Source organism: Lycorma delicatula, chromosome 2 (assembly GCF_047948215.1).
Source record: "Lycorma delicatula isolate Av1 chromosome 2, ASM4794821v1, whole genome shotgun sequence".
Classification (NCBI taxonomy): domain Eukaryota; kingdom Metazoa; phylum Arthropoda; class Insecta; order Hemiptera; family Fulgoridae; genus Lycorma; species Lycorma delicatula.
In genome coordinates, this window is record NC_134456.1 from 127,151,899 (window position 1) to 127,178,124 (window position 26,226).

General features: G+C 31.1%; 1 protein-coding gene across 2 annotated transcripts in view; it reads left to right on the top strand.

Annotated features, from left to right (window-relative positions):
* The window catches only part of LOC142320247 (uncharacterized), an 86,534-nt gene that overhangs the window by 42,558 nt on the left and 17,750 nt on the right, over window positions 1-26,226 (top strand). Inside the window, exons 8-13 of one of the 2 annotated variants that reach the window (XM_075357947.1) lie at window positions 5,850-6,099; window positions 9,116-9,313; window positions 15,661-15,753; window positions 16,134-16,254; window positions 23,002-23,268; window positions 26,080-26,165. In XM_075357947.1, coding sequence (XP_075214062.1) covers window positions 5,850-6,099; window positions 9,116-9,313; window positions 15,661-15,753; window positions 16,134-16,254; window positions 23,002-23,268; window positions 26,080-26,165 — 1,015 coding nt within the window. The remainder of the gene's footprint in view (window positions 1-5,849; window positions 6,100-9,115; window positions 9,314-15,660; window positions 15,754-16,133; window positions 16,255-23,001; window positions 23,269-26,079; window positions 26,166-26,226) is intronic. The other variant, XM_075357948.1, reaches the window with a different exon arrangement.

Here is a 26,226-nt window from a genome sequence, read left to right on the forward strand (position 1 = left end):
CCAAACTTAGCCAAACTATTCCTAAAGGCGCCATGTCCCAAAAGTAATTGAGTTGTATACCAATTGGGGGAAAACCCAACTAAGTGCTCGCAGCTCCCTAACATTTGGAAAGATACCATGCGTGTATCGACCAGTAAAAGAATCACTCCACCTAGCTTACCAAGAGTCAAAACCTTGGTTTTCCATTTCTCGCATATGCCCTGAAGTAAAAAAGCCTCCCTTCTTGGAAATGTACCGCTTGCTACATTCCGTAGCTAGAATGTCAATGGGTTTAATGCCAGCGATTACAGAGACTACCTCTCTTGAGATAGTTCTGTAGCCACTGACAACAGCTAACAGTAGAAGATGCTGGGCTTGCAAAAGAATATCCCTATAACATTGGAATAGCAAACGATGAGCCTAGATGGGCGCAGCGTACAACATTATGGCCTCACAGACACCTTTGTAAAGACATGATACACATGGTACAATAATTCAACCCCCGATCGCGATGGATGACTCTATAGACACCAAAGAAGACATCAACGGCCTTCTTTGCAACAAATTGGAGGTGCTCCTTGAATTGAAGCTTCTCATCAAGGATGACATCCAGATACTTCTGAATGGTAACATACCTAATCAGAAGGCCGTCCATCACGACCCACGGGTGATGAGTTGCAGCTAGACGACCCTTCAGAAACATCATAGTGGTTTTCTCTGTACTGAAAATCATCTTATGCTGAAGACTCCACATCCTTAACACCTTACATGCCTGTGTTGCTCTGACCTCTGTCTCGGCATGCGAATTGCCCTCCACCAGCAGCAACCCATCATCGGCATAAGCCACAAAACCATACACATAGCCAGGTGCTTCATAAAGTTGCCGCAAGAGATTGAATCATGTCTACAGGTTTGTGGCCACCGTGTTCTTGACTTTAGCCTACCAGATTTACGGTTTTTAGTCTGATGATTTCAAGATATATAAATCGGTTAGTAGTATTAATAATTACAGGCTAGGAGTATGACATAAAACAGGTAATTTTTTGGAAAAATTCCTACCACTCTGTAACTTGGCATGTTGATGTAACCGATGAAAACTAATGTTTCTAACAAAAAAGTAACAAATCAGGTTTAGGAAGTGGGAAAATTGAAAAAAGGGCCTGAGTGACTGCCAAAAATCTTGCATAACTGCCAGAGAGTAAAATGTCAGAGGAAAACGTTTTAGGTAACTGCTTACCTATAAATTGAGAAGTAGATAATAATTCCATTATTAGGTCACGTGTAATACGCAAAAAAGTAAAAAAAATTAACATTGTGTTTGAGACTCAGTAACTGTTTTATTTTTTTCTCAAAATATTTTAAATTTTGGGAAAAAATAGCTGTAATGTCTCCAGAAATTATCCCTGAGCAGGGTGATGTAAGTTAATTTGTTATTGCAAAATAATCATTTTGAAAAAACCTCTGAATTGCCCTATAACTTCTGGTCATTCAGGAATTTCTGAAAGAAGAAACAAATTGTAATTTTTGTTTATCGAAAACATTATTTTTCACCCCAGTTTTCTATTTCTTATTAATGTTTTTTTTTAATTTTCAGTATTCTGAAATGCAATATCTTTGTGAAAAATGGATGTATTCAAATGAAACCAAATGCATCTGAAAGTGCGTTTCTTACCTTAAAAAAAAAAAAAACTTTTTTTGTTTACTAGTAACCAAGATACTTGTAATTGTGTTTTTTATTCCAAAATTCATATTTTGAAGCTAATTAAATTAAAGGCTGAAATTTTGAGAGGTGATTAAGGAATGTTTATTCATTGATATACATTGTTTGTACATCAAATTGTGCAGTGCAAAATTTTCTAAGAAACAGCGAACCAACCACACACTTGTAGCATAGCATGGTGTCATATGCTTCACAGCTCTCATGTGCTCACAAATAAGTGACACACGGGGGTTTCAGATTGATATTGGTTGATATCAGTTGTGGTGATTGATTGATAGATATCTGGTTGTAATCATTGAAAATTGATTCTTTTTTTAAAGTGAGGTAGCACATTGTGATAAACGATAAAAAGCATAAAACCCATATACAATTACTAGATTTTCTTCATGAAATAAGTAATGTTTATGGTATGCACTCATAACATTTACAATCATCATATTATATACTAGCTGCAAACTGCACGATTGTGTTGATTCATATACATTAACATTTAGTTCTATTAATAGATATCTTTGAACATGTATTATTGTTTATAAAGCAATGAGGTTTACTTTTAGCAATAAAAAGTTACTCTTTAATCTTTACATAGAACTAGCAGTTAATGAAGTTAGAGAACAATTTAGATCCGGAGTAGCATTGCAAGGTGAAAAGATAAAGATGCTACAATTTGCTAATGATATAGTAATTCTAGCTAAGAGTAAAACAAATTTAGGAGACACAATGAATGAAGTCCTGCTTAAGAATTACCACATGAAAATAAGCAGGAACAAAACAAAAGTAATGAAATGTACCAGAAATAAAGTAGAAGGACCACTGAATATAAAAATAGGACGAAAAAAGACTGTGGAGTAGAAGAATTTTTTTTATTTGGGAAGTAGCTCTATAAAGATGGACGAAACAGGAGCTATATAAAATGCCAAATAGCATAGAAAAAACGAGCTTTTAGTCAGAAATATAATTTGTTTACATCAAAAATCAATTTAAACATCAGGAAAACATTTTTGAAAGTATATGTTTGGAGCATAGCTTTATATGGAAGTGAAACTTGGACAATCGAAATACCTTAGAAGAAAAGATTAGAAGCTTTTGAAATTTGGTGCTGTAGGAGAATGTTAAAAAATCAGATGGATGGACAGTTGAAGAGGTGTTGCGGAAAATAGATAAAAAAAGAAGCATTTGGAAAAATGTAGCCAAAAGAAGAAACAGACTTATAGGCCACATCTTACAGCATCCTGGAATGGTCACTTTGCTATTGGAGGAACAGATAGATGGGAAAAATTGTGCAGGCAGGCAACATTTGAAATATGTAAACAAATTTTAAGGGATGTAAGATGTTGGGGGATATACCGAAATAAAACGACTGGCACTAGATAGGGATTATTGGAGAGCTGTATCAAACCAGTCAAATGACCGAGACAAAAAGAAAAGCAATGAAATAAGCATTCATGAATATTATGATTGAATTACAGCATGTTATTAGATGTACGATGTAATCCAATGTCTGTAATAATGTGATTTTTACATGTAATAAAAAAAGAATGATTTTAAAGAATGTGTCGACAATGGTAGCAATATAAAATGAAAATATCGTTACAACTGGTTGAAAATTTTGTTTTTTTTTTCATTATGCATTTTACTCATATAGTATTGTGCTTTATTCACACTGGATGCAATAATTATATGCACAAAATGGAAGAAACAAGATATTTGAAATAACTTTTTATATGCCCAGTAGCAATAATTAGTAAAAAAAAATCAGTGCACTTGTTTTTATTTCTTACTTGCTTCACTTCTAAAAGTGGACTGTGTTGCTCAACACTTTCGTCTCCTTGAGTATTAGTGGGAACACAACGCTATATTACTATTGCAAACTCAGTCGCACAGTCGGTTCGCTGTTTTGTCATCGCTGTTCTTGGACAATTGCACCAGTTAATTTGAAATTCATATCAAATCAATGTTTAAGCATTTCTTAATCACCCCCTCAAAATTTCAGCCCTTACTGTTAACTAACTTTGAAGATATGAATTTTGCATTAAAAACACATTATTGCAAATATTTCAGGAACTACTGAACCAATTAAAGTTTTTTGAAGTGTAAAATTAAAGTTAAAAAGTAGTTTGTTTCAGATGCACTTTGTTTCATTTGAATATATGCATTTTTGCCTAAATATTGTATTTAGAATATTACAAAATTTTATAAAAATTAATTTAAAAAAAAAAATATATATATATAGAAAAATGAGCTGAAAAATATTATTTTTGATAAGAAAAAGTGACATTTTGTCTCATCTTTCAATCTAGCCCAAGTAAACCAAACAACCCCTGTTTTGCTCAATATTTTTTGCAAATTCTTATTTTGCAAAAGCAAATTAACTTAACAGCATCCAGCTCAGGCGTACTTTTTGGACAACATTATAACTATTTTTGCCCAAAACTTAAAAATGTTTTGAAAAAAATAAAAAAGCTACTGAGTCTCAGACATTAGGTTCATTTTTTTCACTGTTTTTTTTTTTTTTTTTTTGTATTGTGCATATTTCACATAACCTGAATGGAATGAAATCATTGTCTACAACATCTCAGTTTATAGGTTAAGTGATTAAAACTTCTTCCTTCGACATTTTTCTCTAAAGTGATTTACAGCCAAGCTGTATGCAGATCACTCAGGCCGTTTTTTCTTCAGTTTTCCCCCATTTCCCCTTGTGAAACCTGATTTATGTTATTTTTTTGTTAGAAACATTAGTTTTCATCTGTTACATCATCAACTTGAGTTACAGAGTGGAACAAATTTTTCCAAAATTAGTATAATGCTCCTGGTGTATTATTGTTACTTTCAGAATAGTAGAAATCAGTTTTTATTACGGTCTGTGAATAATGGTCTACCACTGCTATGTTGCTGTTCATCTTTTTGTTAAATAACTAAGCAATTTTTATTTAAGTATTTCATGAATGATAATAAATAGTGTATATATCAGAAAATTAAATTGAACTTTGGTTTTTCCCATATCTGTTTGAATTGGAGATCAGATATTTTTTAACAAACATTGTTAAAAAGTATCTGTCTGTGTTGAGTCTTGTAATTAGATTTTGTTAAAGATTCCATGATTTAATTAGATTGCATAAAAAGCCTTTTTATTTTTTTGTGATATCCCATTTAGATTTATCTTACATTTTCTAGAATCTTTTTTATTATATGTTGAAAAACACTAAAATTTTCTTGAAAGATATTATTTACATTCTTTGTGTCCAGGTGTTTGCCATAAAATAACAATGTTATTATGGTTTTTGAAAAAGATATTACTGGTTTCCCTCCCCCTCAGTGTTCATTTTAAGAAAATTAGAACAAATTATCTAATGACGAGTTTATGCTGCTGTCTAGTTAAACAATATGTAATGAAGGAGGAAATAATAATGCTATACATACTTATCATCAGTGATACAGTTTAGAAAACTATTTTTGCCAACCTGATCAAACTGCGTTAAATGTTGCTAGTTCTAGTTATGTTTATGAACAACTTAATCTTGATTTGACATTTTTTATTTTAGGATATTTTCACAATTATATTAAGTATGGTTTATTTTTATTATTGTCTTATTATATATATATATATATATATATATATTTACATAGGTTAAATATTATATATAACTACTGATAAATAAACAGTCTTTATCAAGAACATCATTATAACAATAACGTAAGCTGTTGTTATAATTGACTGATGCCTTTAACAACAAACAATTAAATTTCAAACAAAGATAAAAATGTAATATGCATTTAAAGAATTTCAATGAAAAAATTGAAGAGGGGAAAAGATAGAATTATTAAAAAAAAAAAAAATTCCAGTTTAAAATTTTTATAATACAAGTAATTATCTGATGATCCTGTTTTATTAATTAAGAACAGTGCTGATTTATTTTCATTGTGTTTCAGTAGTTTTAAGTAAAGAAGAAGTTTTGTTTACAAAAACTGGCTGGCATATTGGTGTGGTTAACTGGCTTCTAGATTAATTGGTCTCAGGTTTGATTCCCAGCAAGTGTCTGCCATATTTATCTATCCTTTTATCCATTTCATGATCATTTTTTATTTACATGCAAAAGCATCTATGAGGTCATAAGAATAAAAATAATTAAGAAATCCTGTAATTTTTCAGATGTTAACGCAGTCACCACATATTCAAATCCAGTCATTGCCTGTTAATTCTATCGCTCCATCAACACTTACTATGACCACAGTGGTTACCCGACCGCCAGTATGTTTCTCAACCACAAGTACAATGTCAGGTATGCCATCTACCGCTCGAACTGCTCCTGCAGTTACAAGCCCATGTCAGAGTCAAGCTTCTAAAGTATTCTCTTCCGAATCTGTCTTCATTCAGACTACACAGCATAAATCAACGTCATGTAAGTTCACTGAATTTTTATTTAAATTTTGTATTTTGATATTTAAAAAAAAGGAAATTGTTAATCTTTAAGTGTGACATTATCTTTTTTATGAAGTTATGTTTTTTCTCGAAGTAATTAGTAGGTAACAGTTTAATTTCTACCTGCAAATACAGTAGGTAGTGTGCGACCTGGCATTTTTTATGTAAAAAGAAATATCTGTGGTGAAGAGTGTAATGAGGTACAATGATGTCTCAACAGTAACATCAGATAAGTCAGATTTCAATCAATACCTTCTTTTTAAATAAAATTTACGTTGCTGTAATTTAATAGAAATAGGTTTTTTGCAGGCATTAATATTTACAAACATATTTACCATTATTCTAGATTAAACTACTGAAATAAAATTTGTATAATGTTTTAAACATTTTTGAGTATTAAAGATTTGGTATTCAGCTGTAAGAAAATAATTAGGGCTATTAGTGTTAATCATTCCTCTAGATATAACAAGTGTAAAGCAAAATGTAAAACAAGATTAACTCATTTCTGTTCTAAAATATGAATGGCTATTATATTTTTAATTATATTTTAAAAAATCCATTTATTTTGCAATATTCCTACCTTTCTGTTTGAGTGTTAATATCCAGTAATAAAATTCTGGTTTAATTTAAAGAATATAATATTTTTGTGTTTGTAACAAAATTTATTTAGTGAGATTTTGAATAGCTTATTCACCTCACCGTAGGCTTATGGTGTTTTAGTTTGCAGTGTAACTTCAGTTGTATAAGTTTTAAGCTTTGTTAATTCTCCTTTACTAAAATTAGATAATTATATGTGGTTTTTTTTTAATGCATTAGACATAAGAATGTGTAGTGTTGTACACAAAGCAGGAATGATACATTGCTATATAAGTATATTGTATGAAAATGATAATATGTAAGTAATAAATTAATAGTATTGTAACAAGACCAGTATAACGACCTGAGTAACGAATTCCTGCCAATTAAATAGAACGTAGTAGAAAATTTAATAATAGATAAGGACTAAAAGGAACCATTTAGTAAAGGTAACAGGTCCATTTAACAATCGTCCTTTGTAATACTGCCCATTGACACACCTAAAACGATGTTCTGTAAGAAGAGTTACCAGAGCAGGGTAGGAATTTCATGGGAATATGTGAGAGCAAACAAACATTGTCATACTGCGATTTGAGTCCAGTCCGGCAGGTATAGAGGATAGGAGTATAATTACTCCGGGGAATACCAGTTGAAATCAGTTCTGCAAGAGAGTTTTTATTATGTAAGTTTGAAGCGAGAGTATTCTGCGAGGAGGACAGTGAAGGAGCGAATTTCTAGTGTGTACAAAGTTTGATGTGATTAAGGTGATGTCACTAATAATTCCAGTACATGAAAACAGGAAGTGGTTCGGTGAGTTACTTTTAGACTATAAGTGAAAGAGATAATCTACTAAATTTCATTCATAAATTATTAGGGTAATTTTATTTGTAAACAGCAAAGGTATTTACAGTGCAAGAACTATAACTTGTCGTACTATTGTACTATTGTTATTAATACAAGACTAGTTGTTAAAAGTGTTAAGATTAGCGGTCATGTTAATGTCTTTTGTCAATGGGATTGAATTCTAATTTTCAATATTTAACTACCTGTGAATAAATTCCGATGATTACTTTAAATTTTGTTTTGTATGCAATCACAGTCTGTTATTATTATTACTATTATTATTATTATTGTGGTTGTGTTACTATGATTATTATTTGTTTTTTATTGACATTTATTATTATCATTGTTTGCTTTGTCATTATTATTCTGATTATTATTGTGAATTGTTTATTATTATCATTATTGTTATTATTGATTTGTCTTATTTTATTTATGTTCTAAAACTAATAAATTGTAATTATATAAACATTTTCAATTGTCAATCTCAATATCCTGATCAAGCCACGAACACGCGACAGTATATTTTTGTGCTAGTATAAATGCAATATACACAATATTTGTGATTATAACTAATCATAACACAAATGAATTATAACAGAAATCAAAGAGATGGAATAGTTTTTACAAGAATAGTGATCCTGCCACTACAGTACATGTATATCAAGATGATCTTGATGTATTAGAAATATAATAATACTAATATTTCTAAAAACTTACAGAAATATTTTATTTACGTAATACAATCTAAATTTTAAATAATGAACTACTAGATGTTTGAAGAGTATGAATTATTTTAACTGGTTTCCTGCTACACTAGTTGATTCAGTCTTGTCATGGCAAACTTTATTTTTTTTAAATATATGTTTGCTAGTCCTCTTTCTGATGTTTTAAAATAAAGGTTTGATACAACTCATTCGTTCCATATGTTCAGAAAACCTCATGGTGGTGAATAGAATTAAAAGATATTTATTTTTTCCTTTGTTTAGGATGATTATTATTTACCATTATAAAATATCTATAAATAATATTTAACATATTTCTTTACTTCTGTATTAGCTTTTCTTTTTTTAACCAAATAAATGATTTTACTGGTTTAATTTTATTTTCAACTCATTAATTTATATAGATAAAGTACTTCTCAAAATTTGATAATTTAACAGGTCTATTTACTTTAACCTCTTAGATTTTCTTCTGGATGGTTAATTTAGTGGCTCAATATTTGTTAAATAGATCATATTATTAAGGATTTTATTACTTTTTAATACTTGTTCACTAGTTAATTATGTTTCTTTTAACTAATTTAATTCTGTATAATTTTGTTTAAAAGGAGAGTAAAGTTTTGTTTTGTATTAACTAAATTTGTATATTGAAACGTTCTTAAAATCATAAAAAATGAGATTTTCATTATTTTTCAAGGTGGAAGGCAATTCCTAGGCTCCATGTTATTTTTAAAAAAATAGTCTTCGATCTATTTTTTTTCATGTTCTTTTTTTGTTCTGCATTAGAATACTTTTTCTGTTTTTATGATCCTAAATTGTATTATAGATTAATATTTTATTTTTGTAATTTAATTACAGCAGTTACAGGAGTAGTGCCTGGATCTAATGTTTCAAGTATTGTTAGCATTGGTAATCCAGTGTATAATTTGAGCTCTCAGCCTGGATCCTATACATCTTATGAACCGTCAACAGGTTATCAGATGCAGCGTACCAATTTTTCAACAAATCAAGCCTCTACACCAGTAGTTACAACTACCTCAACTCGCACACCGTCTGGTAAGTTATTCATTAACCCAATTTTAATTTTATGATAGTTATTTTACAGTAAACGTATATACAAGTGATTACTGATTGCTTAAACCATTAATTGATTGCAATTAAAAATACTAAATTTTGAAACGTATTGTAAAATTACAACTTATTGGTTTTAGCTTTTCAGATATCTGAAGTCAAATATCCATCATTGAAGTTCATTTACACAAGTTGGCTAAAACAATATCATCTGTTGGCAGTATGGCTATTTTGTATAACTTAGCTTCCAATTTCGTTTGGTATTTTATCACCTGAACTGTTTTAAAGCTAAGAGGGTCTTAGTTCTAAAATGTGATTCAAGCTTACAACACCAGATTATTATATCTACAGATTCTCATCCAGCCCCACCAGTTTTGTCCAATAAAGATGGCTGTCACCTCTGTTTAATCTTACAGTCAACACTATTTACAAACTACAGTTGCTCAGTAAAGAAGTCACATTTGTACAGGCATCAGGTCATTTTGAGATCAAGGGCAATAAATTGGCCTACGAAGAAAGTAAAAACAACAAAGCAACTGGAAGTATGTTATATACTGGTTACCATTAGTAATGGCTACATTCATGTTTAAACCTGAATCCTTTCCATTTGTCTGTAGTATCATTTGATTGGAATCCATTTCTAGGCTGGGAAATGGAATGATACTCAGGGCAATAATTTATAGAGTATAAAAGAGGAGATGGTCTCACCCAGTTATGGATTGATTGTGCAGTACTGACTTACAGCTCTTAATATTCAGACCCCATATAGCCTTTGTAGTACCAAAGGCCGCAAAAGTGGATATTTTGTTCTGAGGTTTACTGAGGATTTTATTAACCTGACAATCTATCCTATGTCTTATATGACAACAAAGAAACAGTCACAAATGTATTGTAGTTCCTAAATGCACTTTCCAGAAAAATAACTATTATTCCCACTTTCTGAATATTGTTTGTTACTTTATTGATTATTTACAGGTTTCATCATTTTTCTATTGTTATAAAATAACAATAAAACTATAAAGTAGTTATTGTGATCGTTAGAGCATTGTTCTAGTAATCATCTCTTCTAATCTTTGCTGAAAGGGTATTAACCCTTTACCTTTGCTACAGGTGCGATATAAAAATTACAATCTTTAACTGGTTTTTGTCCCTATCGTCCTTGGTGATAATCAGCCATAAAAAAATATGAAAAGATTTGTTTACAGCTTCTTAATTGCATGGTGGAAAATAACCATTTGCTAGATAGAGATTTACAGAGTAGTTTATATTAAAGACTCAAAACATTGTTTTTTGTAAGCTTTACTTATTTATTGGTACAGTTAATTTATTTATTGGTCAGTATTCTTGTAATTTTTAATTGTGTGATGTTTCAAATTTTTTTCTTCCTCATCCAGTTAGATTTTAAGCCTAAATGTATATTTATTATACCGAATAAAAAAGTTTAAGATTTGTAAACTTAATTTTTTAAGTTAAAATACCAGGTGTGTGAGAATTATTTGAATAACTTTAATATTGAGTAAATAATTTTATTAAGATACAAAAACTGGTTGTATGAATTTAGAAACATTAAAACTGACAGTTTTTTTTATATCTGTAAACAAAGACATTTAGTGTTTGCACCATAAGTAATTTGCAAAATATCCGCTAATCAATTTCATACCATGTTCATTGTAACTTTTCTACATCTGTGAGTTCAAATACGTTAACAATCCTCTCCTTAACGTCATCAATATTCACTACATCAGTTTTGTGTACATTATCCTTGAAACTCCATACTAAAAAATCATGTGGAGTTATATCTGGTGATCAAGGTGGCCAACCAATTGGTCAATCATTTCCAATCCAGCATACCAGAATCTAATAATAATCAGATTATTAGATTAACAGTAATTGTTATACTCACAAAAAATTCGTTTACTTTTATACCTGAAAGCAGTTTGTTACATCCCTTCACAACCATTTAATAATAAATTTGTTAAATTTGCTAATTGCTTTAATTCATAATATTGAATTTGTAATTGAACCAAAATGTTGTCTTCTGTACCTAGTATTTGTAGTTGCAAAGATATCTTCATAAAGAACTTAAAAACTGAATAAAATATAATGATTTGAGATTTGGCTGATTCATTTAATACACTGTGATAAACAATGCTTCCAAATATGAAACAGTTTTTATGGAATTTTTTATAGGCGGTCAAAATTCCAAAATTTACATGCTAACTTTTAATGAAAATCTGACTGTTTCCAAAATATTTATTATTAATCACAACTGCACTTATTATTTAATAAATATTTTACAAAGTGGTCTTTTTAGTGGCCTGATGTATACTTTTTTAAATTCCAGAATTGATTTCAGTTGGTTTTGGAACCACAACTGTTGATGTTGCTTTTCTTCATTTTTGTTAATATTTCTTATTCCTGTTAAAGTCATCACCCTCCTTTTTTTTTTATATATTATTATTATAATTAGCAGTTATATATCTATCATTCTATCAGGCATCAGTTAAAATTTAATTCTCACTAGGCATTGTGTTTATATACCACATTTGTTATATGCTAGAATATTAGTATTAATAGTACAGTTAATATTTTTGAGTATTAAATTTCACATACGGATAGCAGAAATACCTCATTTTGTAGCCAGCAGTCTGAAGAATATGATAATGGAAGGATTTTTTTGGTTAAGTTTATAAGATGATAATGTTACATCAATAAAATTGGAAAATGAATGAATACATTAATACACTGTTCAGGTATTACGGCAGCTGACATGTGCATGTCACAACAATCCTTAATTTAGTTAATTTTTAACTATATTAAGTAGTTAAATTTATTTAGCTGACTAGTGTACTATTTCTTATAATTGGCGTTGCAATCAACACTTGTTTTGTTTGTATGAGAATAGTATTTTTGATGTTTACAAAGACTCAATCGAGTAGTGATAAGAGTGCACAGTCCAATTGAATTTAAGTGTAGGAAGACTTTTTTGTGAAACCTTCAGAGGAAGGGTCAGGGATAACATTTCCACGAATCAGTTAATTTGATAGTTGAGGGTTGTAAATTAAGGTAGGTGGTCATGGTTGGTAGAGGTCTTACAAAGGTGATAATAAGTTGTGTAAATACACTGGTGGAAACGTCTGATGAGTCATTTGTATCAGTGGCATCATGACAGAGGCCAGACTTAAAACTCTGATGTGTTATCAAGTCTAAAAGATGACCTCTGGTAAACCCCATCAGGGCTATGAAGAGGTGAGGGTGGTGATCAATATTGTCATAAGGCAGATCTCTTCCCCTACTGGGGTCAGGATGATGCTATTTCTTACAGACAATTAAGGCATAATGCCTCATTGCTCTAAATATAGCATTTCATATTTTGTAATAATTTACTATAAGTATTCAAAAATGATATTGTAAGAATAAATAGGTTAATCTTAAATTGAATAGTATATGTTGATGTATCAAAGGAGAAAAAGCCTTAAACTGTTTGCATCATAACATTGAAATAAAACACATTAAAATAAAATGGTTATCACCCTTAAAAGAAAATAGCTGCTTGTGACTATTTTTAGTTTAATGAGAATGTCATATCTATTTCATTTGGTGGTTTTAACAGTATTGGAAAATATACAGACAATTCAAGATTCTTCTTCCTTTTTTTAATCATATAGTAAATTGAATGACATTGTCATAACAGTTATTTTAAAACCTCTCAGAGAAATGTTTATTTATTGCTAAATTATTTTTTAATCTCAGTATGAAATCAAATTATTTTTTTATTTACAAGTTATTTCTGTTTTGGAAAGATGTTTTCATAATTCATAACACTGAAAGACATGAGATATTTTTTCCTTTTGGAATTAACTTTATGTAATAATTTTTGGGCAGTATTTAACAAGGTTATGTGTGTTTATATATACTATATACAAAGTGTATCACAAAGTAAGACTTTCATAACCTATTCTACTCATGAAAATAATGGAAAAAGTTCATTTGTTCTAAAGTGCTTAGTTTGTGAGTTACAGCTAGTAAAAGATTTCGCACAGATTTCAGCTATCCCGGTGAAATGAGGTCATACTGAAATTTTTAGGACATTAATTAAGAAGCAGAATTAGTAATTTCTTTTGATTTTTGATCTGGAAAATTGAATAAAATAGGTCCCAGTATCATATCTACAGTAGTTTTTGAAAAATTTGGTGTGAAAACCAATAAAGAGCGGTAAAAAAACACTGTTTTTTATGCTTGATGTACAGTAACTTTGTTAAATGGATAAAATAAAAACATAAAACTTTTAAAGAAAACTAGTAGAGAATTCAAATTCCAAACCAAATGATGTAAGATAAGTTGAGAAAAACAAAGAAAAGTTAGAAAACTGAATTTTATTTAGAAACAATATGTTACTACATTTGTCAGAAAAGTACTTAAATAATGTAAATAAAAAAACTTTTTTTTGTTGATATGAAAAATTTGTAAAAACATTTACTTTTAAAATTGCTGCTAAAAAATTTAAAAGAAAAATGGAAATTACACAAGAATTGTAAAAAATAAATAAATAAAAATTATTTTGATAATTTTTTTATTAATGACAGAAAAATACAATAGGTTATTTGAAAAATTATTGTTTCAAAATTTGCAATAAAACAACAACAGCTGATCAACAGTGAATGCACAATACTGTATTAGTGTTTTAATCATTCTGTAAGATACATTAAGTTTATTTGGTACTGTGAGCTGTGCTGTTATTAGCAAAGGTTTTCTCTGAATGTTAGTTTGAACGTGATCAGTTTGCCGTTGAAGTATTGCCATACTTATTTACAACAGAGGGATATGCTAATATGTTATTCATTTTGGGTGTGTATAATGGTAATGCTACAGCTGTTGCAGTATGAAATACATTTACCGAATCACAGGATTCGAGATCCTAAAACAATTAGTGCAGCTTTTCCCAGTCTTCAGGAAACAGGTTCACTACCTAGAGTTCGTACCAGCTACAAATGATCTGCCCAACATAATGCTATGATTGATGAAACTATTATCAATGGAGTTCAGCACAGTCCAGGTGTCAGTACCCAGAGTTTCATGTTCAATGGATTCCAGGAAGCTTAAACAAAACAAATTGTATCCTTATCATAATTAGCTAGTTCAACGTCTACACCCAGGCAACGGTCTGCTTTGCTTGGAGTTCTGCAATTGGTGGAATACAAATTTGACAACTAAAAATATGTTTTATTTATAGATAGGCAAATTTTACTCAAGATGGCATCAACATATTACACAATTGGCATACATCGGCAGAAGTAAATTCTCTTGAAAGCAATTCATGAAGTAATTTTCAAAACCAATTTTCCATCAATGTATCGTGCAACCTTTGTATAATCAGCTGTTTGGATCATTCATATTACCTGGCCACTTAAATATTACCTGCATATTACCTGGCCGTCAACTTGCACGTTCTTCAAGAAGAATTGTAGCAGCTGCTTGAAAATGTTTCGCTAGTCCAGAGACGCAAAATATACTTCCAGAACGATGGCACGCCTCTTCATCTCTCCTGTGTCATTTCCATTCACCTAAATCAACATTTCCCTGAGAAATGGATGGATCGTGGAGGTCCACAATCCCGTCCACCATAATTGCCTGATCTAACACCTTTAGATTTTTGCGTCTGGGGATAGATGAAAATTATTGTATACATAACAGAAATTCATTCTCGTACATTCTCAGTACAGAAGCATCCCAATAAATGGGTTGAAAATGGCGGGTCCATTTCTGAATTTGATACATATAATGCACTTTGGTCTAGTACACTGTTTCTAAATTAAAATTTGAATCTTTCTAACCTTTCTTTTTTTTTCTCAATTTATCTTACACCATTTAGTTCAGAATTGAATTCTCTTCCAGTTTTCTTTAAAAGTTTTATGTGTTTATTATCCATTTAACAAAGTTACTGTATGTCAGTTTTTTTTTTTACCCTTATTTACTGGTTTTCACCCCAGATTTCTCAAGAACTAGTGTAGATACATTACTGGGACCTATTTTATTTTATTTTTCAGGTCAAAAACCACAAGAAATGATTAATTCTGCTTCTTAATTAACGTCCTAAATATTTCAGTATGATCTTGTTTCACCAGGGTAGCTGAAATCCAAGAGATATCTTTCATTATCCATAACTCGCAAATGAAGCATTTTAGGATATATGTTTATATGAATTTTTTCTGTTATTTTCACAAGTAGAATGGGTTATGAAAGTCCCAGGAGAACTTTGATACCCCTGTATATATATTTATATATATATATATATGAACAGAAAATTGTTTAATTCAGTGTTATATTTCTAGGTATTATAACCAGTGGGCAGCCTGTTAGATACAATTCTGTGATGGTTGTTGATCCTAATAGGACAGCTCATTCTTATGTTTCATCTAATGAAGGTATTTCATTCCTTTATTTTAAAGATGTTGTAACTGTAACATGTTTCTAAAAATCCTAAACTCTTTCATTCTGCTTCATGAATTTGAATTTTTATTTGTCCATTATATTTTATTTAAATGTTATTAGATTAGTTAAATACTAATAATCACAGTTCTGATGGAACTTTATATCCGTTAAATGTCCTTAAAAAAAGATTTGTTAGTTCTCTAATTTTTTTTACGTTATTTTTCTTCAATTCTGCATTATTATTTCTTTTATGTTTAAAGGAAATTTCTCTAACAAGCATGTTTTGTAGAACCTTTTTGCATGAATTATTAAATATGTATAAAATTAGGCTGGTAATTAATGAAATAATATTATTTTATGAATCATGTAATAGGTTCCTGTACCCAACCAGTGGAGGCGCTAACCTGCATGACTCCAACTTCTCAAGTAGTAACACCCACCAAAACAAATGCTTCTCCTCGACCAAGTATTCTGAGAAAGAGAGATTCTGAGGGGTAAGCAAATAATTTGTTTAAATTGACTTGTGTAGCTTTTAAGCATTTTTTGTCTTTTAATTTTGTGTGTATATAAGAGAACATTTTTCTGTAGTTGTGTTGAGTCATTGATCTTGGTCAAATAGGCATATATCCAATATGTTCTATCTAATCATTTTTTTTTATTTTTAATATTTTCTACTTTGTAACATGTATGGTATTTTTTCTCATTTTGAATTTCAAACTATTTTTCTTATGAATTTCTGTTGATTCAGTTTAAATGTACCTTTAACTATATCTTAATATTAATCTTTACATTTACTAGATTATTTTTAAATTTAGTTTAATTATTGCAGTATCTACCTACTGTGTCTGCCACTTTGATTTTTAAGTTTTTCTCTTCAAATATATTGTGTATACTTTGACATTTTATTTTAATTTTATGAAATCAAGGCAGTCATTCTGGAGTTGCAGTTTCATAAAAATATGTATAAAAAATTGTTAAAATCATAGTATCACATTTCACAGATGTGTAAAGGGTACATCTTAATGTAATAATGAATATTTTTCTTTCTCCCCAAGCATCTTTTAATGTATTTCTCTAGCCCCCCCCCCCCTTGAATTCACTTCATGTATGAATTACATTAATTTTTATGAAACATGCTGTGCTGAAAAGGTTTAAATTTTGTTTTTAGCCCTTTTATTTATGGGTTTTAAACCCCCTTGTTTAAATTTTATATAAGTTTTCTTGAAAAAAAATTGACCAATGCATCTTCTGTTTTGGAGAACAATAATGACTATGGAAATAAATAATGAAGAAAGGCTGCAATGTTCTTATAAAATAAATAAGTTTATGGTTATAAATCTGTTTAAAAATTTCCATTAGAATTGTTTGTAATAAAATATTTAGAAACAAAATATGGAGAAAATTCTATTGCAGTAGATGCTGCCTATTAAAATCACTTTTTTACACAACAAAAGGGAGTCAATAAAGCGGCTGATGCAATTAAGCATCGAAAGTCATTTTCATGTATACTTACAGATCAAATATAACCTAATTTTATGTAAAAAGGTTGTAAAACATAATATATGCAGTTTAATGACTGTGTATGAGGTACAGTATTTAGTTAGATAACATAATACATTCAAACCAACTATTATTGAAAAAACAAAAGGAAAACTTATCTTTACTATCATTTGTTTTTGTTTTAGTCAGTTCTATTAAATATAGATAAAAAGATACAGTGTAAATACTAAAAAATGGGAAATTCTTTAAAATGTAAATTTATAAAAAAAGTTTTATGCATTTAATTTTTAAAAAAAACAAATGTGTAACTTACGTTTAGCCTACACAAATTTCAGTTATTCTGTAATTCCAACTGCTTATCCTTTTTTGAAGTAAATTTCTTTTATAGTGTTCCAAGACATCATTCTCCATTTTATAAAAATCAAGGAACTGTTCTGGTTTTCCTCGTCATAATTCCAAACTTTTCTGTAGAACTGATAGTGTATCTGTTATTTCTTTTAACAATGGTGCTTGCGGCCAAACTCCCTCTATTTCTTCAGTCTTGTCCTCTTCCAGCACTTCATTCATAATTTTTGACACATTTCATCATTAGTAACAGAAGCACAAATAGGAATGTCTTTGTCAATAGAGATTCACTGATTAATTTCGTCATCCATATCTTCGATTGAACTTATCAGCACAACATCATCCGATTCAATAAAACCAGCGTTTTTGAAGAAGTTTTGTATGGTTTCAATTTTAATTGCTTACAAGCTTTGCATAACGTGTAAACAGCATCTAGAAGTGTAATTTTTTTCACTGTATCATTTGCAGTCTTCTCACAGTCCGGCTTCATCTATCACTTGAATTATCATCCTCATCATTTCTTTTCTATATAAAACTTCCAGTTTCTAAGGGCTGTATTAAAGCTGTTGTAGTCACTGGTAAAAAAAATTATATTCTTTTTAAATTATAACTTGCTGACGTATGAGCTATACAATTGTCTAAAATTAAAGCTATTTTGCTTTTCTGGCTGATTAATTTTGCATTCCATTTAATAAAAAACGGAGAAAGCAAATAAGATGTTATCCACACATTTTTTTGTTTGAATTGTAGCTTACAGACAAGGAAATTCTACAGAAACATCTAGACTTTTTTTAATTTATCTGTAACTAGGAGTTCTTTTTATCACTTCCATTTATGTTGCAAGTGAAGAGAACTGTTATATGGTTTTTCTGCGTTTTACTTATCAATTTTTTTAAAACATAATGAAAAATCAGTAAGTGCTCTGAAATACAATCCTAGATCATTGCAATTGTAAATATTACCTGGTTTTAAGCAGGTTGATGAGCATCCAATTTTTCACATTAAAAACTCATTTTTTTTTTATTGTTTTAAACAATATTTTTCTCTCTTTCCAACCCAACCATCTGTTGGTTTGAAATCATGATCACCAAATTATTTTGCTTTTACCATTAAGATTCCACAACTGATGGGCACATTTGATGTTCTTCTTTCCTCATTGAACCACTTTATTGAAGCATGTTCAACATTTTCATTCTTACAATAATAGTGTTTCCTCTTTCAGTTACTTTTAATGATATGAGTAAATGAAGTCTGAGAAAGTCCAAGTGTTGTTGCAGCTTCTTGCTGACTACATGTAGAAAGTTTATCATATATTTTTTAAAACTTCTAATTTTTCACATAAATTTAAATCCGTAGGTTTATATGACATGGCTTCAAAATTCACAAAAATTTCAGTAGAGTACACAAAAAATAAACAAACAGACAAAATCACAAATGATCACAATGAAATAATAGTACGTAACACTAAACATTAACAGTTGAAGCACATGCAAAAAGAAAACTAAAATATTTAAACATTGTGTAGAAAGATATAATGCACGGAAAGACAAATGGCCTGAAGTGTACTGCACTGCTTGTACACATATTAAGTCTGCCATCTTTTACCAATGGAAGTCTGGTGTTGCGATGTTTATCTTTAGCGAGCTAGCAGCAAGACCATTGTACAATATGACCCATTTCCTTGAGTAATAAACTTACTTTAGGTACTAAAGTAATGCATAAACAACATAATGCAATGCAATAAACATAAATAATCCATTTTGTATTATAACAAATAAACATAAAATATTAAAATGTTGATTCAATAAACCAATTCTTGATTCTGTTACACAAAGAAATTTATACAAACTTCCTGTAGTTTGGTTGGTTTACCAAACCAAAAATTTATTCAGTTACCTAGTGATTCTAATAAGCAGCATCTGCTGTACATTTTCTGCTCAGTATTTTTTATTAATGTTTTTATGTAATAATATATAACTAAACATTCACTTAAAAAATTATAAATTATTTAATATCTTAGTAATTAAAAAAAAAAAATTCTTTCAATTTTTTAGTGTATTGCCCTTTTATGTAGACTTTTCAGATGAGTTACCTGTTTAGTGTAACTTGTTTATTGTTGTTGTTTTATTCATTTTTCAATCTTATTTCATAATTATTTTTTCTATTAAAAAAAGGTCCACTTTATAAAAAATTCTAAAACTGAATTTTATAAAATAATCTTGTAAACCAAAAATACTTGGCAGATTTTTGTGCATGTATTGTTGAAATATATATTGTATACTACCATCAATCTAAATAATATTTTTGCCAAAAAGCACTTAGAAAGAAATTTTAAATGTAGTGGCAATTTTTTCTTATTTTAGATAATTTTTTTTTTTAATTGTAGATATCTAAATGGTCAAAATTGTGTATTATTTTTTTTATTATCAAAGTTTTTTCCATTTTTGTTCCTTAGGAATTGATAGATGAAAATAGAAAAACTATAAATATATTTTCTAACAATAATGAATAAAACAAATCCAGCTTATGAAAGAAATTATAAACGCTTAACAAAGAACAAAGCTGCTTCATATGAAGTCAAAGTATTAATGAACAGCAATTAAAGGCCATTGAAATATTTATTTTATGTTAGGTTTACTTTTAGTAGAGATATCTTAATTGAACTGTATTTATAAAAAGACATAAAATAAGGCTTATGAAATACTACCAATTACTTAATTGTTATAATGCCTTCACCGGCCACTTTCCAGCGTGTTGGAAGTGTGGAGACTTGGTATTGTTGTTCAAAGGTGGCGATAAGGATCCTGCTGTTAGTTCTTCTTACCGTCCACTAACGCTCTTGCCTGTGATTGGTAAGGTTTTTGAGAAGGTCGTATATTTGCGTATTAATGTTAGATTGGTCACTGATCATTTGCTAATGGACAACCAGAATGGTTTCTGACCAATCAAGAGCACTGAGGTCATGAGGTGATGGATATAGCTTCCTCTAGTTCATGTAAATATGTATTGGGGATTTTTCTGAACATATCCAGGGCATTTAATAATTTATGGTGGCATAAATGTACATGAAATGTATGTGAAGTGGTCTCAAGTTGTTTCAGCCGTCGGACTGTTTCCCTGCATGATGGCAGCTCGGAGGTTCGTAAGACCCTAACTAAAGGATGACCTCATGGCAGTGTTCTGAGTCTCTTTCTTTGGATTGTAGAATTCGATTCCGTATTGAATTTGAGGTTGCCAGGTGGTTGTCATATCATCGCTTATGCTGACGATCCACTGCTGCTGATTGAAGGGGATCTGCATAAAGAAGTATTGTTCCGACCTGCTCATGCTTGTGGGACAATTTGGCTGTGGAGTCTCCAACATAAAATGATTTTCAACCCAGAGAAAACCACAATGATGTTGCTTAAGGGCTGATTGGCTGCTTCCTGACGAATCAGGTTCGGATGGCTGGTTTCCCCATTCGGTACGTTACAGCTCAAAAGTACTGGGTGTTATCCAATGAGAATTTTTAGTTCAAGGAACATCTACAATACATAGCAAAAAAGGCCGCTGATGCTTTTTATGGAATCTGTAGTCATTCATCCCGATTGGGGGTTGAATTACCGTACCATGCGTATCCTTTACAAAGGTGTCAGTGAGGCTATTATGCTATATGCTGCACCTGTCTGGGCTCACCGCTTGGATTTTAGGTGTTATACAGCATTTTGCTGTGGGCCCAGTGACTCCTCTTGCTGGCTGTTACAGGCGGTTATAGAACAGTCACACGGTAGGCAGTCTTTGTTATAGCCAGAGCCAAACCAACAGATATCTTGGCTAATGAGCATAGCGCTACATTTTCAAAGTAAATAACCTATTGATGTCAGAACAAAAGCTGGAGATTGAAGACCGAAGCCTTGCATTGTGGGGGACGAATCCCCCACAGGTCGCTACATGCATGGTATATTTCCTATAGTGTCTGATTTAGGTGCAATTAAATGGGTTTCCCTCAATCAGTATATCACACAGTTTCTCATCAGGCATGGTGCCTTTTGGGTGAGTTTGGCTAGGTTTCGTTTGGTGGATTCGAGTCAATTGCCCGGATAGTGCGACTGATGATACAGTGGACCACGTCCTCTATGTCTGTCCCCAACATGAGGTCATATGTTCACGGGCTGTTAAGGAACTTAAGAGAGTACATTCCTTTCTGGATCTCTGTATTAACTGGATGATCCATGAGGAGTGGTCTGTAGTGGCTGGTTTTCTTCTGCAGAGAGAGTTTAATCGAGGTATTTGAACATGGTAGGATTCTGGGTGGCTAGATTTCTGGCCTAGGTACAGATCGGTTGGAGGTAGGTGCAGTGGCATTGTGCCACAGTTATATTGGTATTGTTTGTGATGGATTTGGGGCTCCCACAAGCAGGGTATGGTAGCTCGTTGGTGGCTTCGTTCCGCTGGTGGCGGTCTTTGATTATGACTTGGTAATGCAGCACGAGACTCCATGATGGGACTGGGTGGGAATGCAGTGTTTGTCCCCAGCTCCTGCACAGACCGGAATGAGGTTGGGTGACCTAAATTGGTCAACTTATTTGGTTGTAGGTCTGAATTTCTATGTTGTGTAAAACATGATTTTGGTGTGAGTGTAGCACTGATTGACTTGCAACTCGTTCGTTTTCTGATGTATTCGCAATCACAAACAGTGTTGTCAAATTTAGGCTAGGCGCGGGGTCCGTGCTTTCACAGTCTCAGTTAGTTAGTTTGAGGGAATCATGTTAGGTTGGATGTAAAGATGTCCATTTGAGGCCTATGTGAAGGCGAAATTTGATTTGTATTTTACTGATGCAAATGTCTGTAGAGGCATTTACATCTATGGCATCCTGATTGAGGCCTGGCTGATGACTGTAAGATGTAATCAGTTAGAGGATCTAAAGGCAACCTCGGGTAAAGCCCCTCAGGGCTCAGAACAGAGGGGGATGGTGTGGTGACTGGTAACATCACAAGGTGGGTGTCTTCCCCTACGGGGTTGGGATGTCGTTAACTATTAACAGTTTCACTTAAATCTGGGTGTAGTAAGTAAAATTTGTAGTTCTCTAATCAGAATCATAATATATTCTGTGTAGTTTAAAATTAGATGAATGATAGCAGTTTGTGGATTTAATTGTTGCTGCCCTAGTAACATTACAGACAAGCTACGTGTTTTACAATAAAGTGTAAGTACAGTATTACAAAACTCTCTCACCAAATACTAATTAATCCTTGCATCTGAATTCCATCATTTTCCAAATAATTATATTTAGGGAAAGTGGTAATTTATGAATTGATAATGAATAATTAACTTCATACTTAAAATTTTAAAATAAAATATAGTAAGTGATGGTTTATCAAATCTTTTAGATTTATACTATCTATGTTATTTACAGATCACCTTTGAAAGCTCAGAAGAATCTAACACCATTATTATCAACATTAACTGTTGTACCTCCTTCTTCACCACCATCACCACCAAAGAGGCCGGAGTCAAGAGGTAATGGTGGCAGTCAGTCGTCTGGTGGTTCAACAACTATCTCTGCTACTTCCTCACCTGGTCTTGGTACTGGTGATCCTGATTCACCTCCCATTAAACAAGAACCCCCTGATCCTCCTCCTATCGAAATGAGCCCTCGAAAGAAGCCAAGAAAACAGCAGCTGTGAGTGATTTGTATTATTAAAAAAATTAAAAATCAGAATTTCTATATATATGTTTCTTTAGATGTCTGCTTAAAAACAAAGAATCACTGAACTGATAAATTTGATTTTTGTATCAAATTTGGCTAGGAGAGATTTTATAGAGAGATTGAAGACATTTTAGGTGTAAACTTATCTACCTGGTGGATAACTAAGCATCATTTTGCAATTATTATTTTGAATCGCTAATTAAACCTTCTACTGAAAGAGACAGCTGTGTCATTCATAGAAGTGAAATTTTAATAAATTTCTGTATTTTATCATGGTAATTCATTTGTAAAAGTCTAATTTATTTATTCAATAGAAAATATTATTGTACCATAGTTTTTTTCTAACATATTTTTGTCAAAAACAGAACACCCTTTTATTTCATTGGTTTTTCTTACTTCAATTTGGGCCTGTTATTGTGATTTGTATTTATACTTTTAATACGGAGTTACACATGAACAGCATAACCTGTTTTAGCAAAATTTGACAATATTTTAACTAGACAACTATTTACAATAGTGACATATGCTATTTCACTTAAAATATTTAATCTATGGGTTTGCCCTCTTAATGAAAACTTAAATGCATTTTAGCAGAAAATTTCAAATGATAAAAATTAAATTGAATAGATTTAAGTTACTTGCAACATTCATAAAAATCTTTTTAAATTTCAAGTAATTATCTTCCCCCATCTTGCAGGTTCAGTTTTTTGTGATTGACACTGTTGATAATTTTTAATAAAGAATTTTAAGGAACAAGTATTAAAGTACGAGGTTTGTTCAGAAAATAACCAAACTTATTTTTTAATCTTTATTATTAATTTTACAGATTATTGTTCCTTGTCACTTTCAAAATACTCCCCTCCCCCCCTCCCCTGTTCACACACTTTTCTCAGCCGTGTTTCCACTTCACGAAGCAGTCCTGGATAGCTTAATTTGAAACGGCCTTTAAGGTTCATGACAAATTTGCTTTAATGTCATCAATAGTCTCAAAATGGTTCCTTGAATTACTGATTTTTATTTCAGAAATAAGAAAAAATTGCAAGAAGCCGGGACTGGCAAGTAAGGTGGCTGAGGGTGGACAGTCATCTGATTTTTGGGACAAAACTGAGTGTGTGGGCACATTGTTGGGGTGAAGGAACCATGAGTTATCTCGCCACAAGTCTGGTCTCTTTTTGCAGATTTTTTCACATCTTTGTTGTAAAACGCCATGATAGTATGCACGGTTCACTATTTCACTCAGCATGAGACAAGAATTCAAAATGCATAATTCCATTAAAGTCAGAAAAAAGAGAGCATCACTTTGACATTGAATTGAGACTGACGTGCTTTCTTGGGGTGTGGAAATCCTTTGTGATAGAACTTTTGTCTCAATGTTGTAGTTGTAAACCCAGCTAGCTTTTGTCTCTCGTTATGATCCTTTGCATGGATGTTTCATCTTCATTGGCTTGTTCAAGAAGCTGCCAACAAACGTCCACTCGATGTTCTCTCTGCTGTTTGGTCATCAAAGAGGAACAAACTTTGCTGCAACTCGATGTATGTTTAATTTTTCAGTCAAAATCACATGGCATGATCCATTTGAGATGATAACCTCTTCTGTAAGTTCTCTGACAGTCAATCAACGATTTGTACACACCATATTGTTGATTTTCTGAACGTGGGTGTCATCAGTTAAAGTCAAAAGCCTTCCTGGTTAGGGTCATCTTCACTTTTAAATCCATTAAAATGGTTTTCACTTTGAAAACCATTCGTAACATCACGTATGACCCAGAGCATCACCTCCATAAGCTTGTATCAAAAGTTGAAACGTCTCGGTGAAAGTTTTCCCCAGTTTTACACAAAATTTTATGTTGTATCATTGCTCTCAAAAATTACACATTACAAAAATCACTAATAATACCTAAACACGTTGTACTCAAATATCAATAACACGAAAACTAAATGAGATATCAACAATCCAAGAACATGTTGTTACAGAGGAGGTGTGTGCAGAACAAAATGCTGTCAACCACACGTCACTAAATTTCTCTGTTGGCGCATAATTAAAATGTTCGGTTGTTTTCTAACAGACCTCGTAAATAAAATTTGAAAAGATTTTTGTGCAAAATATCTATTTCCTGGGAGATACCAATAGTTCAGATAATTAGTGCTGAAATTAGATTTAGATTTTAACAAAGTTAGTTGTTATGTAGGTTTATATACCGACCTTTTATAGAGTAACATAAGATAGTGAAATTACTCTGTAAGTACTACAAGGACTATAAATTAGAGCATCATTATGTAGATTATTTTATGAATCCATATTTATAATAAACATTACTCTATAAGTAGTGAGTAAGAGTTGTGTGATATCCAAACTCTTCTGGACATCATGTACAACTTTATTTAATTAGATCTTTAGTTGTTGGTAAATGTGTTGGCTATTTATAAATTGAGTGTAAATGTAGCAGCGTTTCATCTTAGGTTCACCACACTAGTCTTTTATCACTTAAAACCCAATTATTAATGATATCTAAGAGACGTATAATTTTCATTGGAAAAACTACTCTCTGTCAACCTAACATGTGTTAAGATAGTTTAAATTTCTGCCCCAATCAGGACATACTATAAATATTATGTTGTTTATTATGACTATTTCAAAATTACCTGTAAGGATAAATATATTTATCTAAATTATATTATATTATTTTAAATAAAGATGTGATAAAAATATTTCACACTTATTTTAAATTTCAGTATATTAATCTTCTAGTATTTGTAATTGGCATTGCACTTATATTATTTCAGTACTGGCAATCAGATGCAGGAGCCTAAAAGTGAAGATGAAATGGAATTTATATCAGAGGAGAAAATCAAGAGAGAACCAAAAGAAAGTAAGAAAGTCTCATATAACTCATTTCATTAGATTAAAAATTAACGTAGAAAAGTTAGTAT